The 16,577-nt window shown below is 40.4% G+C and overlaps 4 protein-coding genes across 5 annotated transcripts; 2 read left to right on the top strand and 2 right to left on the bottom strand.

The window, feature by feature from the left end:
- Positions 1–1,710: 1,710 nt before the first annotated feature.
- On the bottom strand, positions 1,711–5,153 carry spast (spastin). 2 transcript variants are annotated; one of them, XM_049736938.2, is made up of 16 exons: positions 4,764–5,153; positions 4,598–4,681; positions 4,450–4,533; positions 4,076–4,236; positions 3,896–4,008; positions 3,731–3,824; positions 3,580–3,654; positions 3,369–3,440; positions 3,203–3,278; positions 3,012–3,103; positions 2,835–2,914; positions 2,697–2,739; positions 2,543–2,622; positions 2,384–2,454; positions 2,258–2,298; positions 1,711–2,180 (listed from the first exon to the last, which is right to left on the bottom strand). In XM_049736938.2, the coding sequence occupies exons 1-16, from the start codon at positions 4,879–4,881 to the stop codon at positions 2,055–2,057; spliced, it is 1,410 nt and encodes a 469-aa protein (XP_049592895.1). In that variant the 5' UTR covers positions 4,882–5,153; the 3' UTR covers positions 1,711–2,054. The 2 variants fall into 2 exon arrangements, with proteins under 2 accessions (XP_049592895.1, XP_049592896.1); XM_049736939.1 differs by lacking the exon at positions 4,764–5,153 and having other exon boundaries at positions 4,450–4,543.
- A 469-nt stretch (positions 5,154–5,622) lies between these two features.
- Positions 5,623–11,387, top strand: memo1 (mediator of cell motility 1). The gene is made up of 9 exons (XM_049736944.2): positions 5,623–6,066; positions 7,300–7,381; positions 7,471–7,539; positions 7,685–7,797; positions 7,889–8,000; positions 8,251–8,393; positions 8,491–8,567; positions 8,679–8,783; positions 9,023–11,387. Exons 1-9 carry the CDS (start codon positions 6,006–6,008, stop codon positions 9,152–9,154), a joined length of 894 nt encoding a protein of 297 aa, XP_049592901.1. The 5' UTR covers positions 5,623–6,005; the 3' UTR covers positions 9,155–11,387.
- Positions 11,388–11,537: 150 nt separating this feature from the next.
- srd5a2b (steroid-5-alpha-reductase, alpha polypeptide 2b) lies at positions 11,538–13,590 on the top strand. Its single transcript, XM_049736945.1, has 5 exons — positions 11,538–12,323; positions 12,547–12,707; positions 12,827–12,928; positions 13,007–13,157; positions 13,246–13,590. The coding sequence occupies exons 1-5, from the start codon at positions 12,049–12,051 to the stop codon at positions 13,310–13,312; spliced, it is 756 nt and encodes a 251-aa protein (XP_049592902.1). The 5' UTR covers positions 11,538–12,048; the 3' UTR covers positions 13,313–13,590.
- A 611-nt stretch (positions 13,591–14,201) lies between these two features.
- Positions 14,202–16,402, bottom strand: mkks (MKKS centrosomal shuttling protein). Its single transcript, XM_049736937.2, has 4 exons — positions 15,303–16,402; positions 14,902–15,083; positions 14,704–14,814; positions 14,202–14,631 (listed from the first exon to the last, which is right to left on the bottom strand). Exons 1-4 carry the CDS (start codon positions 16,285–16,287, stop codon positions 14,209–14,211), a joined length of 1,701 nt encoding a protein of 566 aa, XP_049592894.1. The 5' UTR covers positions 16,288–16,402; the 3' UTR covers positions 14,202–14,208.
- Between the last annotated feature and the right edge of the window lie 175 nt (positions 16,403–16,577).

Below are 16,577 nucleotides of genomic sequence, written 5' to 3'. Positions count from 1 at the left end.
AGATTAGCAACATGTAATGTTTTGTTAATAGTGCACAAAGTCAACCACAGTTGGTGCTGGTCGACCTCCATCTGTCTGTCCATCCATCCATGATTGTTTGTTTCTCTGCGTTTTTGCACAACTTCAAGGACATATTTCCACACTGTAATTAATTTCTCCACCAAAAACAATCCTTACAGCTCTAGAAGAGTTCGAGTGACGCCTGTGTAGCACATTTCAACGAGACCCTCCCAACCACATATCATTCTTGAGGAGCCACTTGAAGAAACACTCCCAGACTGTTTGTTCAAGTAGAGAGGGGTTCTTGCTGCGTCGACTATTATTCGACCGTCTACAGGGTGGGCTCTTTCACTTGTCAGTATCAAATGATCACCTATTCTGTATTTCCTTAAAATGGATGTTGTGGTCAAAGCATCAATGAGGCACTGTAGAGGTGACACGCAACCATGAAGGAAGGCAGTCAGTCATCCCAAAGGCATATGGATAAAAGTTTAGGGACACCTGGAAAGGAACGTAGGAATATAGAATAAAAGAGAATATAGATTGAAACGTGGACAGGGTCATTTCATGTGTACGTATAACACCTTCACTTCATGTGGTCAAATCAGCCAATCGAATCATCAGAGAATGCATTCATCGTTTTTTAAGAGAGTCTTAAGCCTATCAGGGTTGTACCACAAGCATCATCTGTCAGGTCTAACAGCCTGCATAAATACAGATTATTTGTGGATCAATTCTTTGTCAGGAATGTTTGAGGCCACAAACTACAGCGCCTCCTGTACATCCGTGTGTTGTTTGCAGAGACGTGGTGGAAAACATCATGAGGTCATTCAACATGTCTGTCTTTAAGGACCATGTATTTGCTTTGCTGGATGGACTCAGTGAAAACAGGGAGGATGCTAAATACTCTGAAAGAAGCTCTTCAGACATGACGTGTTAGTTAAAAAAACAAAAACCGCCCACGGTATATTCATGCATTCATTTGGCAAGCAACAGCAGAGTGCAAATACTAATCCGAGGACTGCATTGTGGCACTAAATCAATAACCATAAATAAATGTTTGCATTTTTAACAGTGAGTAAGCAGCCTCAAAGAAGATGATGCAGCTGCCGGACCACGTGAACCGCATTTAACACCACAGCTTGACCACAGGAAGGCAAGTGGGAATCACGTCACATTCGGTTCAAGTTTTAAGAGGGAAAAAGTAGCACGAAATTAAAGCTCTCTGACCACACACATTTACTACAGCCCACTAAACTATTCCACAACACTTAATGATGAAACGAGCACCTTCATCTGCAAACTGGTTGGTCTCTTTTCGGCTGGTCGTGAGGTCTCGATGTACATCATTTCACTTATCACCTCTGTGATCTGTTCTACATGTATGTGCATGAACACACGACAGAATCTCAACACATATTTCTTCAGTGGCCAGGATTGCAAAAGAGGATATTTATTTTCAATTTCACAGGATTCCACTCATCTGTAGCTATACTTGCAAAAGAGGTTTATTCCAGATGCAGCAAGATCACAGAGAAGAGTTGTAGAGAAGCCATATCTGCAGCAAGCTCAGATTCTACCAGTAATGCAATTATTGAAATTTAAGTAACACATGTATGTGTTGGACACATGACCAGAGACATTTTTATGCAGATTACTCAAATGTGGTAATTGTAACAAGTAATATACTGAAGAAAATGCTAAACAAAGTAAGATTTCAGTCCTATTTTATTCTTTCGGGAAAAAATTTTTTTTTACACAAAATAACATTCTGGTACAGAGCGATTCAGACTTACATCAGTGTGCTGCCCTCTTGTGGAAGGTCAAAAATAGAACGTTCTTGAAAATAAAATACAAGAAGTTTCTTAGTACAACAATATATTGAAAGTCATGGAAAATGTCAGACACATTTTCCTTGTATTACAAGAAATGCAAATTTGTACTCAAAATCAAATAAATATAGTACAAGCATAAGTTTGCCAAACGATCTCTGTTAGTATGTATCCACATTATTTATTAATGTTACATTATTTTGAAACGCAAATGAATCAAATTCAAAATGCAGTTGTGTCACCAAAGTCCTTGTTCCATTTGTTGTACATATTGAGAGTTGCTGGGCTAACACTGGGCTTGATGCGCTTCAGGGAATCCTCAAAGTCTTTAATCTTGATGTTGCGCATCTTGAAAATGAGAGGAGGATATCTTAGATTAATTTCCAAACTAAGTAGAAGGAACATCATTGATTGCATATACTAACCTGACTAGCAGCCATGTGACGAACTTGGTCTGGTCCCAATTCTGTGTGAGAAGATTTTCACATTAAATAACGTAAATTTTACCTACGGGACAAGATGCAATCATTCATCAGTTGAAAGGTTCCTACCTCTGATTGGCCCCAGTGCAGCATCTTTAGCCAAGGATGTCAGATCACTTCCAGAATACCCTGCAGTTGCTCTATTAATACAGAAAGTGTGGCACGTTCATCATAAAATCTTGCGGGGTAAAGTTGTAAATATAGACATGGTGACTATAATAAACTCACTTTGCAAGCCAGCACAACTCATTATTGCTCAGTGGACTCCCATGCTTTGCTAAAAGGTGTTGCAGAAGTGTGACTCTCGTCTGACAAAATATAACATCAACATTTATAGGCTGACAGCAAAAGAAACCCTGACTTTGGTAGGGATGGTAAATACCTTCTCATCAGGCAATGCCACGTAGACTCTTTTTGCAAAGCGCCTGCAGGATATATCAGAGAACACAGATGATCCAGGAAAAAAAAAAAACCTAACAGGAGTGAATGTTGTGCAGAACAAAAGGGTACAGTGAGGTACCTTAACACTGCTTCATCTAGTTCCTGAGGTCTGTTGGTGGCTCCCATGACAAGCACCCTGTCATCTCCTCCAGACTGCACCTGACCCAGAAAAGCACACCAATGTGACAATAAGGACGCAGCAATAACTACAACATGTAATTTGCATAGTAAGCATTAAATGTCCTAAACCTCTTACCCCATCAAATTCAATGAGGAACTCTGTTTTTAAACGACGTGAGAACTCCTGTTCTCCTTCCCGCCTCTCACAGAGCAAACTGTCCACTTCATCTAAAAGTGGATGCAAAATCAGAATACGGCTGTTCAAATATAAATATAAAGGGGGTCTAATTTGGGTGGAAGGGTCCGGTCCAAGTGTACAATACCAACCAATGAAGATGACAGAGGGCTGTAACTCCCTGGCAGCAGAAAACAATGCTCGGACAAGCTTCTCACTCTCTCCCACCTGAAAAGAGGTTACAGTGGATGGTGAACATCACAGGGGGGAAAAAGTACCAATTAAAATGATCACATGTACATTCTTGACTGCACTTACGTATTTTGACGTCAAACTGGCTGCACTCATATTGAAGAATGTGCTGTTTGACTCTGCCGCAACTGCTTTTGCCTAGTAAAGGAAGCAAAAACTGCATTCAATTGCTGACTGAACACAAAAACAACAAAATTGGTTTTGGTGTGAGAGTCAAGCGCATCCATGCTTCTTCTTGCATGGGAAAAAATACACCACTCATTACTAATTCACTCACCAGCATAGTTTTCCCATTTCCTGGTGGGCCGAATAAGAGCAAACCTCGTGCAGGAGCTCTCAACCCAGTGAAGAGCTACACAGGGAAAGATTGACCAATCATGAAAGGTGGTGCATATTATGGTGACCATGACACATATTGAGGCGTTCACCTCCGGTCTTAAGGCAGGAAGAATGACAATTTCCTGGAGTGCTTGTTTGGCCAGATCCTGGCCAGCAATATCATTAAATGTTACAGATGACCCACTGAAATGAAGACATGAAAACACGGAATAACTACAGAATCTTTTCTCGAAAAGTGCATTATTTCCACTTACGTGTCTACAATTTCATTCAGGATCATGTTTGCCAGTTTGCTGTCCACATTCTTGAAATTTTTCAGCTGCTTCTTTTGGGGCTGCTTTGAATGTCTACCCGCTTGTGGTGTTACCTTCGCAACGACAAATAATATCTCAACCTCCATCACAACAAGACATATGATTATTAAAGTTATTTACCTTTAAATCGGGGGCTCTATAAGGTGGTCTTCCTGCTGTGGAGGGCCTGGAGTTTTTGGACCCCCCTTGGACAGCAGGCTGACTTTTAGGTTTTGTTTGTTTTGGAACATTTTCTGAAGCATTCTGGGGTCGAATCCTCCCTTTGGAAGCCAATGTGCTCTCTGTACAGACACCAACAGTACTAATTACTTTTATTTATTTTTTTGTCAAGCATATACAGCATGCATAAGACCCTAACATATTTATTAGAAAAACATTGACTAGGGTCTACCGAAAAGGGGAGAATATGCAATCCCCACACAGAAAGGCTAAGAACCATATAGAAGATGTGCCCGTAGGAGAATTATATGGGACGAAATCAGATTGTCTCTTACCTAAAAGAGCAAGTCTGTCTTTAGCCATGGTGAGGTTGGTGATCATTTTATCCTGAAGTCTTTTGGCCCGCTCATACTGCTCCCCTGTTGACAGCTAAATTAGCGTAAAAGCAAGCATACAGTATTGTCCTAATTGCTCGGTTCCTACCTTGTCCCGTGATCGTCACCGCGATGCCACTTTCGAGCTCTACAATTCCCCTCTTGTACCACTGTAGAGCCTCCTCCTTCTCTCCTGCCACCACACAAGAGTTCTTAGAAAGCTGTCACAGAACCGCAAACAAGTAAGTTGGTACCCATGGGTACCGTAAACATACCTGTATCATCTTCGTCGATCCTCAGTGCTTTGGATATATACTCAAACGCTTGCTTATGATGGTTTTTAACCACTTCACCAGTATCTCTGCCGTTACTCGCATTTGTTTTTACCGACATCACTCCTTTTGTAAATCTACAGCTCAGACTTTAGCATATTATTTAACACAATGCGGTGAAGTTAGGCTAAACCATTGTAGTCGGATCGATACATCTGGATTTTAAAATATATCGGCATCAATATATTTACGATAGTTTAACTCATCGGAAGATTATCCCGAAAATAGTACTGTAATCTTGTTCATGGCGGTCTATGATACGGTTTGGACGTACGGTATTGATTTCCGAAAGCGATCATTAACTTCCGTTTTCGCATTCAAGCCCCGCCCTCTTGTCCAATCGCGTAGTGAATAAAGGGTACTTCCGTGAATATTTTCAAAATAATAGCATTTTAGCGTTTGTTTTGGAGTCGGAAATAGAATGCAGCACACTTAAAAGAGACAAAACGAAACGTTGGTTTAATAGTATGGGATAACTGCTTTTTGAGATATTTCTTAATTTTCCATGTTGATGTACTCTGTGTTCAAGACACTCACAATTCAACTGATTAAATTATTTTACAAATATGGAACTGATTTAGAAAGTGTCAGGCTTATCACGTAGCGATATGTGGTAGGAAATATGCGTTTTAACACACTACATGTGTGTGTAAAAAATAAAATACAAAAAATAATTAAAATTAAAATAAACAAAAATTAATGGTTGCCAACAGTTACGTCACGTCCGAGACTCCGCCCATGTGTCTCAGCCAATCACAGTTGTTGAAAGTCATCACTAGGACAACTTCGGCGACGCCCCTTGGCTAACTTGCTCATCAATCAAACCAACAGTTTCCTCGTGTTTTTTTTTTTTTTTTACCGTGACAACTATCTGAAATTCTAGTGTTGTTCTTTCTGATTGCGCCCGATGTGTTTCAATTTTTGTACTTTGTAGTTTGAGCTGCTTGTCTGAACGTAGGTTCCCTCTCTCGACGAACCGGTCAACAGCAGCTGACGGAACACTTTAGCCCGCAAGCCACTGAGCCGACTGTTTCCCTCAGTCCCAACTGTTCTTTGTCTCTTCTCCATTAACAAGTTAGCCACAGCCATCAATTCCCAGACGTGTTTGCTGACACTGGTTTACAATTAGATTTTAATCGACTGACAAGACCTAACTACACCAAAATAGGCAGCTTTGGAACCAAGATGTCCAACCGAGTGGTGTGCAGAGAAGCAAGTCACGCCGGGAGCTGGTACTCTGCTTCGGGTAATTGTCAACACAGCACCGGGCGTTAGCACACCGTGTGATAGCTGCCTTTTGTCTTTGATCCCCCCAGCACTGCATGTTTTGCTTTGGTTAGCATTTTGTAGTTTCGTCTTTAATACCCAGTGAAAGCAACCCCCCAAATCGAGAGCTTTAGACTACGTTTCATTTGTTGATGATAAGATAGCTAACATTTAGCAGTAGCTTGTCTTGCTCGCTCATTGTCATTCGGCAATTTCTACCATTTACTCTCGTTTGTGTTTAACACGATATCTACAGCTCAACAGTTTCCAACAATTCGAGCAAAAAAGGCCAGCGTGACAGTCTTGCTTAACATAGCTATATAAAACATGGCCGCAACTCTTGATGCCATGAAGATACATTTCAGTCTTGTTATGACCTCGTTTAGTAGTGTGCAACACTGGAATGCTATTAGTTATGCCGTTTAACAGTCCCTGCTGAAAGACAAACAGCTAGGTTAGGGTAACAACATCGCGCATCCACGTTCCCCCCTTCCCCCACCTGAGCAGCCAGTTATCCCTTTAAGCCTCCCTGTCTGCATTGTAATGATAGCTAGTTTGTTCTATATGTCGCTTCCTTTGCTCGATATGAAAAAGCTGCATTATCACTGTATTCAGAATTGATGCACCCACAAAAACTGTTGTTTTAACTTGAATTTGTAAATATGCAGGGATGGTATCCTCAACCAATATTTTATTTGTGCACCCTGGATGCAGTTTAGGCACACCTGTTAAAACTACTACTACTAATTTAAAAAAAATCTATTTTAACACAAACATTTCAGGGTTTTATTAATTTAGCTACATAAGACGGTTCAGTTTTAGAAACACCTCACAGTCTCTTGCAGTGCAGTTACATACCTCTGCAAAGTATAACCGCTAAAGGTCTGCCTCTTTCCTCAAAAAATAGTGGTCATACTGCATAGTTTGATATTGATCCGATACCAAGAAAATACTGGCCCAGTATGGCCAAGATATATACAGATACAAATACTTATAATTAAGATAGAAGTATCATTGAATTGCCAAATCTCAATTGCTGTATCAACCCTGGCCAACATTAGGAAAACGGTGAGTTTGACCTTAATCCTTAATGAACAACAGTCTGATTGGATTGATGTAAACAATATAGTTGCCATTTCAAAGTATTCTTAGCTGAAACAATATAAAAATAAGTATGACTTTGACTTTATTGGTCTTTTCCTTCTATTTTCAGGAGCCCAGCTGAATGCACAACTAGAAGGCTGGTTGTCGCAAGCACAGTCTACAATCAAACCCGCCAGAGCCATCATAGCTCCGTAATCACATTGAAAAACTGAAGAGAAATGTTATCTTGGCTTCCAAGCCATCTCATTTGTGTTGCAAATTTTTTTATTTTTTTTTACAGGCATGCAGGGTATACCTACTGTGGTGCTTGTGCCGCGCATGCCTACAAGCAGGTTGACCCTTCTGTTACGTAAGTCTTTGATGAGTCTTTGTTTAAAAGTATAGTGAAACCTGTCAGAAAACCTTTTATGACTTTGCCCTCCAAATGATACAACTTAACAGGCACTTCTGAGGTTCTGGTACTGTGGAGTGACACGATGTCTTTTACTCTTCAGTCGTAGGGTGTTCATCCTGGGACCCTCTCACCATGTGCCCCTCTCCCGCTGTGCCCTATCAACAGCTGACGTCTACAGGACACCTTTGTATGACCTGAGAATCGACCAGAAGGGTATGATGAGATGATTAGAACAAATGAAAATCACTTTCGTGTGAATGCTATTTAGCTAGCCGATTAATTACAATTAATCTTTGATTTTCAGTTTATGCTGACCTCTGGAAAACAGGGTTGTTTGAGAGGATGAGCATGCAGACGGACGAAGACGAGCACAGTATTGAAATGCACTTGCCTTATACTGCTAAAGCCATGGAAAGGTAATTCATGTTTCATTACAAAATAATAGGCTGGATGTAAACAAAGGCTGAATGGACACAAATCTGGGTGTAATCGTGACAGCATATAGGGGATAATTTTGTGGAATGTGTGCTTGTGGGTTGTTTCATGTATTCAGATTATTAGAGCTCTTTACAGCACATGCTTAAACATGAATCACATCGGTGCAATCCTTCCCTTACATTACTGCACCCTGAGTGTTTACACTGATTGATTCCAAATTCCTGTCAGCTACAAAGATGACTTCAGCATCGTGCCCGTGCTAGTGGGAGCTCTGAGCGAGTCCAAGGAACAAGAGTACGGGAAGCTGCTCAGCAAGTACCTGGCAGACCCTTCCAACCTTTTCGTTATCTCATCGGACTTCTGCCACTGGGGTCAGTTCCGATAAACATAAGGAATGGAAATGACGCGCATATATACGTATGCATTTTAGCGATTCTTAAAAAGGTTGACTTGTTTTTGTTTGTTAAGGTCAGCGGTTCCGATACACATACTATGATCAATCTCAAGGGGAAATCTACAGGTCTATTGAGCATCTTGACAAAATGGTAAACAATGTCAGTCTTTGGAGTGTGTTCTTTTCAGAAAGAATTGTTTTCAGAATAGAATGCACTCCTAGTGAAAGTCATCCATTGTGTGTTATCTCTTTGTCTTGAAAGGGGATGGGCATTATAGAACAGTTGGATCCCATGCCGTTCACCAACTACCTGAAAAAGTACCGCAATACCATCTGTGGGCGTCACCCAATTGGAGTGCTGCTAAATGTGAGTAAATGGGGAGGAATAACAAATAGACAGAGCTGCCCCATAGTTCACCGCCAAAACACTCTACGCCATCAAATGGTGTTAATAAAAAATGGATGGATGTATATACATAGGCAAGTTGAACTGTACTGGAAGTGAAGTTCATGAGATTTTTTGCAAACGGTCAAGGAAGATGAAATAAAAGCATGAGAACACTGAGCGCATGTTAAGTCAGCGTTGTGTGTTTTGATGTCTTTCAGGCTGTGGCGGAGCTGAGGAAGAGCGGTATAGACATGAACTTCAGTTTTCTGAACTACGCTCAGTCGAGCGAGTGCAGAAACTGGCAGGACAGCTCTGTGAGCTACGCTGCGGGGGCGCTCATCGTTCATTGAGGTCGATGAGCGCAGGGGTCACTGCATCATCGCAGCCCTGCCGTTTATTATCTATTGCCATAACCAGACCTATACACGCTTGCCCCCCTACCTTAACCCCCCCCCCCAAAAAAAAAAAAGCAAAGTCTTCTATTTGCAGGAAGGACTCAGCCACGTTACCCTCCCAGCGCTCCTGTCTTTTTCCCCACTATCCTCCCAGTTCGCTGTCAGTCTCAGAATATTAGGTGGAATATTTCAGTTTCAAAGCGACATTCTGAGACGATAGGTCGATGGAAAAATTTAGAGGTCAGATAAGGTTTAACATGATTATGGTTTGAATTAAGTGGCGATCTTATTTGGGCTCTTGTGAGGGCCACAGTCGTCCCCTGTCCCTCTGAACTCAATGGATTTTGAGTTGTGATAAGCAATCATCGGACACTTGGTGGTTCATGCTCATGTAATCTTCCTCAGATAAATAATGAAAACAACAAATCCGCAGGATATGGAAATCAAAAATAGTGATATATTACAGGAAAGCTAAAGAAGTGTTTTTTCAGCTGTGTCAAACCAGTTTCACATAGTATGTTGGCATTTTGAACAAAAGGGCTGCATTTAGTTGCGTTCACTAACCCCCTGCTTTACAAAACCAAAAACAGATAAAGCTCACATTACTTAAACTTGTTTTAATCTATTTTATTTTTAACGAAATCTTATTTATCCCTTATCTAGTTTTAGTAGCTGTGGTATTTACTGATTACTGTGTGGATTTGGACACAAGCAGTGTTGTCGTAGATGGTTTTTAGTCATCAACATAATTTTCCCCATTAAACCAGTGGTGCGACAAAGCGTTCCATTTTAAAGATACAAATTCCGATGAAGTGTGCAAATTGCCAATCATGTCGTGGAAAACATGGTTGTTTACCCCCTGCCCGTTTCCTGTAGGGACTTATAGAACATTACCAGCATTTGTTTGAATGTTTTGGTTCAATTTCAAATTTGGAATCATGAGACTGTTAACATATGACAACAGAAAGCGTTGGGAGTGTTTGAATTTAATCATGAGTGGCATTAAAGCTTTTTACTTTATCTGCACAAAGCCACAATGCTTGGCTGTAGTTGGAATTTAGCAGTTACATCTGCTAAATGAAATGTGCCCCATAATGAGGCGGTTAAGTGCATACAGAAACAGAATGCCAGCAGTTGGTTGATTGTGACGGGAGCATTGACTCATGGCAATATATTTCTGGCAGCACATGGTTTCCATCATCCTGCCGTTTTTGACACGGGGATTCTCCTCTTGATGTTTCCATTTTAAAAAAAATGTTGAACACAAACGAGTTCATTAACCCCACCCCACACACACACTTTTAAAGAGGAAGCTTTAGCCGCTTCTCAATGAACACTAGAAGAAGTTGCTGGATTTGATGACAATTAGGTGGGCAAATTCTTGTGAACTGGGCAACTTTCTAATCTGAAATTGTAATGTGGTGTGTCCACATTTTGAAAACATAGTTGGGGGAAACAAAAAACAAAAGTTTTCCAAGAATAGTTGAGCTGTAATCATCACTGTAGGTGATGTAGTCCTCTCGACGTTTGTTGTCCTCACCACCATATGAAAGTAAAGAAAATACTTTTGTTTGAAACAATGTGGCCACAGACTGCAAGTTGAGTCACCAGTCATTTGGTCTGGTGTTGATTTCAAACCAGTAAAGCATGACACACTGTGTTGTTGTGCCTTTTTATCAACATTGCACGAACACATTTATAGTGTATTCTCGCAAATAGTCTTATTTAGAAAGTGTAATCGTTTTTTTCGCTATGTGCCCTGCCCACCACACCCCACCCTGGCCTTCTTTACCCGGTGCCCACAAATGCCACCTTCAGTCCACGTGTGTGTGTGAACTCCCCCCTATCTGTTGTTCTCCAGTGCCACCAATTGTTTCCCATTTGCTTTCATCAACAGGGAGTGGTGGTTGTCCCCCCCGCCACCTCACCCAACTCCTGTACTAAGACAAAGCCTGAACCTCAACACTGTTCTTTTGCTTTCTAATATTTGTATTTTAGATTTTTTTTCCTGTGTATTTTTTTTTTCTTCTTGTTGAGAACACGGTAACTTACATCATTTTCCGAAAATATACTACTCCCGAAACGGAGTTTTTTGATCTCAGGTTCCACTGGCAAAGCATCGCAAGAGATTCTCCAGATAAGGCAAAGGATTTATGTTACAAAGCAAGTAAAATATACTGAAAAGCAAGTATGTTGTCTTGTATTTCCTTATATACGCTTATAAATCCAAATGAAATAAGTGACAGTACTGCTCAAAATAATATGTAATCTGATGAAATGCAGATAGTTGCTCTTCTATCAAACATGATAGAACATAAAGATAGAATACAAAGAACATTGTGCTTATGCTTTAAAGTAGACAATGGAACCTCAAATTACTTAAAGGAAAAAAAGTCCTACCTGAATACTATAAGTCACTGACTGTGCTGCTCCTCAGCAATTGATTTCTAAGCTTCTATATATTCAAAGTTCTTTATTTTTGTGTGTGATTCCTCTCCTTCAACAGGAAGTTCAGGTACCCGGGAGGTTTTACTGTAGGTTAGGCAATTGAACCTAATAAACGCCCCTTTGTTTGAAAAAGTAAACTCCAAACCTATTTAAAACAACAGCATTAACCATAATGTTATGCATTACATTAATGGTACAATTACGTAAGATGTTGTTGCTGACAGCATTTTTTTCTTAAGGCCAATGTCTTCAAAGAGTGTGAGCAAAAATAATTCACATTTGTATATGCACACAAAGTCATGGTGGACACACCTCTCTTTGCTTTTGAGAGCTTTCACGGTGGCTGGTTGACATTTCTGAGGATTTTATAATAGGGAAATAAATAAAACAGACTTGACAGTATGTACTGCAATAAGGATTTGCTTAACTATCTCAGCTTTGGCATGGTCTTGGCAGGACTATGGCACCTTTACCACCACAAGAAAATCCAAACCTGCTATGGCCGCCACATGGAACACACACCTCACACCAGGTTGGTGCCAGCCAGTCTGGCTTGGTTCCTTCAGGAGTTACCAGCTATTCTGATCCCAATACTTCTGATGCTCATTCCGCAAAAACCCAACAATGTGGGAAAGATGCTTCTACTTGGAACCTTTTGCCTACACTATTTTTACAGGTAAAAGAAAAGCAGTCGTGAAGAGCTCCGTCTGCAGATAACAGTACAGAGACAGCCATGACATAACTAGATTTTATTGGCAAAAGTGCTAGCAAAACAATTACAGTAAGGAACCTGATGTTAGTGCATTAAGAGCACAAATATTTAAAAGTGATAAATAATAGAGACTGGCAGATACTGTAAATGTTCAACTTGCTTTGTGAACCCTCTTTCAACCCCCCAGGACATTCATCTATTCACTTCTGATCAGAGGACGATCTTACCCATTGAATGTGATGTTGGGAGCAATGATGTTTACATCTGCAAATGGGTTCTTGCAGGGACATTACCTATTGCATTGTGCACAGCTGGACGAGTGGAAAACCGACTGTCGTCTTAAAATCGGTGGGTATCACATAGGCTACATTTTGTTACATTGTATTATAAAGTGAATCATTCATTCAGATGTGCAGTGCTTTATAGCTAAATTATTTTTGATGAATAATCCTGAGGACTTCTTTTAGGTTTATTACTTTTTTACACTGGAATGGCAATCAATTTGCACAGTGATTATTGTCTACGTAACTTAAGGAAAAATGGGGAAGTGATTTACAAGGTCCCCAAAGGTAAGAAAAAGTTTATACTACAGTTAACTCATATAGTATTAGCTATGTGTGGAATTGTTTTTTCATGTTTTCTTTCAGGAGGCCTTTTCGAGTATGTATCTGCTCCAAATTACTTTGGAGAGATTATCGAGTGGTTTGGCTACGCTATAGCCACATGGGGCCTTCCATCACTCTCGTTTGCTGTATTTACGACATGCTTCATTGGTCCAAGAGCTATTTACCATCACAGGTGATTATTACTAAAAACTTAGCTGTGTGCGAAAATAACATATCGCATTCCAACTGAGTGACAGAATTTGCTGTTTTTTTGTTTTTAGGTTTTACAAGGGTAAATTCAAGGACTACCCCAAGTCACGAAAGGCTCTCATTCCATATTTACTTTGAGAAATTGTGATAAGACAATGAAGAAAGGGCTGCAGAATTTGCTACTTTTATTTTGTTCATGTTTAAAAGCTGGTTTATTGGTTAAAAGCGTATTGCTGACAGTAAGAGCTAAATACATTTACGATCTGTCACTTGGAAAGATTCAAACCATACTGTAACTTTTAAGTCGGTTTCCCTTGTAGGATAGATACGCCTTGCCTCACTAAAACATTCACTTTTTATGCTTCAAAAGGTTCTGGCTTGAAAATGATTAGCGATAAAGGCATACTGTAAGTGTTGCTTGATGCAATTTTCCTACTCTGGCATTTATGTAAATGGTTAGTTAACTAAGGGGCCTCAGGCAAGGTCTGGGAAAACAAGGAGTGTTGAAACTTTGCAAAGCAAATGTTCCATTTTTCCCCATATTCAGTCACGGTTATCAATCTTACGGCACACATCTAGTTGATAAACCAAAGCAATTTGCATGTTCTTCTTAGGAAACCAGAAGTTGTTTTTAATTTTTTGTAAATTGATAGTTCATAATATAAATTTTCCTCATGTACTTGTATTGCTTTGAATTAAAAGGGAAGGGGAAAACACATGTGTGTTATGCTTTAGGGTCCATCCATGCATTTCCCTCCGCTTATCTGGGGTTAAGTCAAGGGGGCAGCAGTTTTAGCAATGAAGCCCGCTCCCCAACCACTTTGTCCAGCTATTCTGGGGGGAATTTGAAGATGTTCCCAGGCTAGCCAACGTGTCTTGAGTCTTCCATGAGGTCTCCTCGCAGTGGTACGTGCTTGAAGCATCTCCAACTCAGTGATAGTGTGCATTTGAATCTCTATGCGGTTTGTGATCAACTGGTGACGGGTCCAGGGTGTAGTTTTGTTGTTGTCATAAACCACTCTTAATATTTTGAGTCAGTTCATATCTTGTATTGTATATCGTATATCGAGGACAACATTTGCAGTTTCTATAGCAACTTGTAAAGCATTTAGTTTTGCTGTGAAGGAGTCAATCACATCTACATGCACAGCTTCATATTGAGACAAGGATGCAGGTGAGAAGACAGCATATTTAGTATTCAAGTGACACCACTTCTTAGTCTGGTTATTCTTCATCAGCCCACAGCCACACTTGCTGTCTAAACTCTCAATGTCCTCTTGTGTCACATCTTTTGGAAGAGTCCAGTGGTGAGCACAAGTCAGATCAATGAAAGAATCCCGAGTGTCATGCTGTAGTGCTGCAGCCACGGACTCAAGAGAGCTGCAGAAAGCCTCCACGCCAAGAAGGTACTCCATTTGCAGGCAACCTAACACTGATGCGCTTGAAGTGGCGGCACACTAGGATTATAATGGGGGAATCAGTAGAGGAAATAGAGACAGCAATTAAGACAAAATAGAAATCACTCTTACTTGATGTCTGATGTAAGCAGCTAAGTGAGTCTCAGTGCACCCGCCTCCAAGTAAAGCAAACGGTTCCCTCAGGGTAAGTCGTAGCACGTGTTCCGTCTTCTGAAATGCCACCTTTCAAGGCCACATAGACAAAAATAAACAATATCGGATATGGCATTGTGTATCCACCTTTACTTTTTTTTTTTTTTTAAATTGTACCTTCAGTTCATTTAACATAGTCTCATTCCTGTGACAGAGGACTGTGGTACAAATCACAGACTCCTCAGCAGGATATAAATGCAGCATAGTCTTGGATCCAAAATGTCTTGAGGTTACATTCCTCACTTTTCCATAGACCTTGTGTGGGATTGTCGTGTGTAATGTTGCCACAGGTTGAGCCCCTGTAGAGGTAAACAAAATGTGTGATGAATAAAGCCACAGATATAATTCACATTAAACTAAATGAATGGATTAAAATGTTAAACATTTACCCAGATCTCTGATATTACTAGAAATGATTTAATACATTTCCATCATTAGACCAATTATATACTGTATGCAATATTTGAGGGCTGTAAATTAATAGCTGACATTGCAATAATGTCTCAAGTTGCGGATACCTGTGAGTTGAGTAAGCGGCTCCATGAGATTAATTCCCACCCTCTCCACGACTATGATGCCGTGACTCCTTAGGTATTGCTGTAGAACTGGATGGATAACCTTCTGACAAACACATAGCTTCACGTCATCTTTCAATGCCTGTTTGCCCATATCGAGGAGGTGATCCAGGATCTGAGATTCCATGTCAGCGCCATATTGGACCTCAATCGGTCCATCTCCTATTTCAGAAAGGTCACCAGCAAGGGATGTGCTGAATAATACCACACGGAGGGGTTCGCATGGTTGAGTCATCAACTCCAAGCTCTCAAAACCATCTGGAATTTCAATTAATAATCCCGGAAACACTGCAGATTCCATTACAGAAACACCCTCAATGGACACAATTACTGTCTTGCCCAGAGTTACTGTACCAGAGCTGTTAGATGGTACAGTTAGTAAGAAGGCTTGCACTGCCAACTTGCTGATGTGAAATGCTTCATACTCTGTTAACATACTGGCTGGTTTGCTGCAGAGAATACTGTCAGCCAACTTGATTAAGTTTTGGCTACTGCAAAAGTCGAGCTTCACTTTACAACCACACGCTTCTTGGTGAAGGTAATCGGTACACAGACCCAAAAGGTGTTTATTTATCCTGACAGCTTCATTTTGTCCTAGACCAGACAGTTTGACTTTTTCAATAAGAGTCACACAAAGTATAGCTGCAAACAACCCGCAGTCACTAAAACGAGATACGTGGCTGCGAACAGAGGCTAAAATTAGATTTAGTAACGGTGTTGATGAATTAATGGCTGGAAGTAGCACTGATGATGTTGAGGTGGTCACAACTTGCCCTCCGATGTTGTTATGAATGTGTTTTAGTCTACCCGAGGGACCATAACAAGATCTGAGAAGCTGACCCAAAAGATGAAGCTTGTTCAAAATGTCACTGTTTTCCAATGGTTGATCCGTGCAAAGCGCTGGGGATTTCTTAACGAGTCGAGACATCGCATTTCCCTTAAATGTTCATTTGAACACCAAATTGGAAAAATGTGGTTCTTGCGGATGAATTGGTTGACTAAGCTGCAGAGTTTAAAAACTGTGTTGCAAACTACGGCTTTGCCTGATTGTAATTAAAAGTACAACGTAAAATGAGGGTTCAGTCACGTTAAAATAAAAACAAAACAAAAACAAAATTATTTTTGGACCACGTATAATTTAATGATGACCATACTTGAGCAGGCTTAAATCAATCAAGTTATTTCCTTAATCAAATGTAATACAGGCTTCTATATAGA

This window comes from Syngnathus scovelli, chromosome 12 (assembly GCF_024217435.2).
Source record: "Syngnathus scovelli strain Florida chromosome 12, RoL_Ssco_1.2, whole genome shotgun sequence".
NCBI classification, from domain to species: domain Eukaryota; kingdom Metazoa; phylum Chordata; class Actinopteri; order Syngnathiformes; family Syngnathidae; genus Syngnathus; species Syngnathus scovelli.
The sequence above is the reverse complement of the archived record's forward strand: the minus strand, read 5'-3'. Positions and strand labels throughout refer to the sequence as shown.

What these genes read in the sequence shown, in the direction of transcription:
- memo1 (XM_049736944.2), top strand. Translation starts at nt 6,006, where the DNA reads ATGTCCAACCGAGTGGTGTGCAGAGAAGCAAGTCACGCCGGGAGCTGG. An exon ending in CAGGTTGACCCTTCTGTTAC is followed by an intron (nt 7,540 to 7,684) that starts GTAAGTCTTTGA and finishes TTTACTCTTCAG; the next exon opens with TCGTAGGGTGTTCATCCTGG. An exon ending in ATCGGACTTCTGCCACTGGG is followed by an intron (nt 8,394 to 8,490) that starts GTCAGTTCCGAT and finishes TTGTTTGTTAAG; the next exon opens with GTCAGCGGTTCCGATACACA.
- mkks (XM_049736937.2), bottom strand. Translation starts at nt 16,287, where the DNA reads ATGTCTCGACTCGTTAAGAAATCCCCAGCGCTTTGCACGGATCAACCA. An exon ending in GCCGCTTACTCAACTCACAG is followed by an intron (nt 15,084 to 15,302) that starts GTATCCGCAACT and finishes TTACCTCTACAG; the next exon opens with GGGCTCAACCTGTGGCAACA. An exon ending in CTATGTTAAATGAACTGAAG is followed by an intron (nt 14,815 to 14,901) that starts GTACAATTTAAA and finishes TGGCCTTGAAAG; the next exon opens with GTGGCATTTCAGAAGACGGA.
- srd5a2b (XM_049736945.1), top strand. Translation starts at nt 12,049, where the DNA reads ATGTACTGCAATAAGGATTTGCTTAACTATCTCAGCTTTGGCATGGTC. An exon ending in CGACTGTCGTCTTAAAATCG is followed by an intron (nt 12,708 to 12,826) that starts GTGGGTATCACA and finishes GACTTCTTTTAG; the next exon opens with GTTTATTACTTTTTTACACT. An exon ending in AGAGCTATTTACCATCACAG is followed by an intron (nt 13,158 to 13,245) that starts GTGATTATTACT and finishes TTTTGTTTTTAG; the next exon opens with GTTTTACAAGGGTAAATTCA.
- spast (XM_049736938.2), bottom strand. Translation starts at nt 4,881, where the DNA reads ATGTCGGTAAAAACAAATGCGAGTAACGGCAGAGATACTGGTGAAGTG. An exon ending in CTGAATGAAATTGTAGACAC is followed by an intron (nt 3,825 to 3,895) that starts GTAAGTGGAAAT and finishes TCTTCATTTCAG; the next exon opens with TGGGTCATCTGTAACATTTA. An exon ending in GAGTTGTGCTGGCTTGCAAA is followed by an intron (nt 2,455 to 2,542) that starts GTGAGTTTATTA and finishes CTGTATTAATAG; the next exon opens with AGCAACTGCAGGGTATTCTG.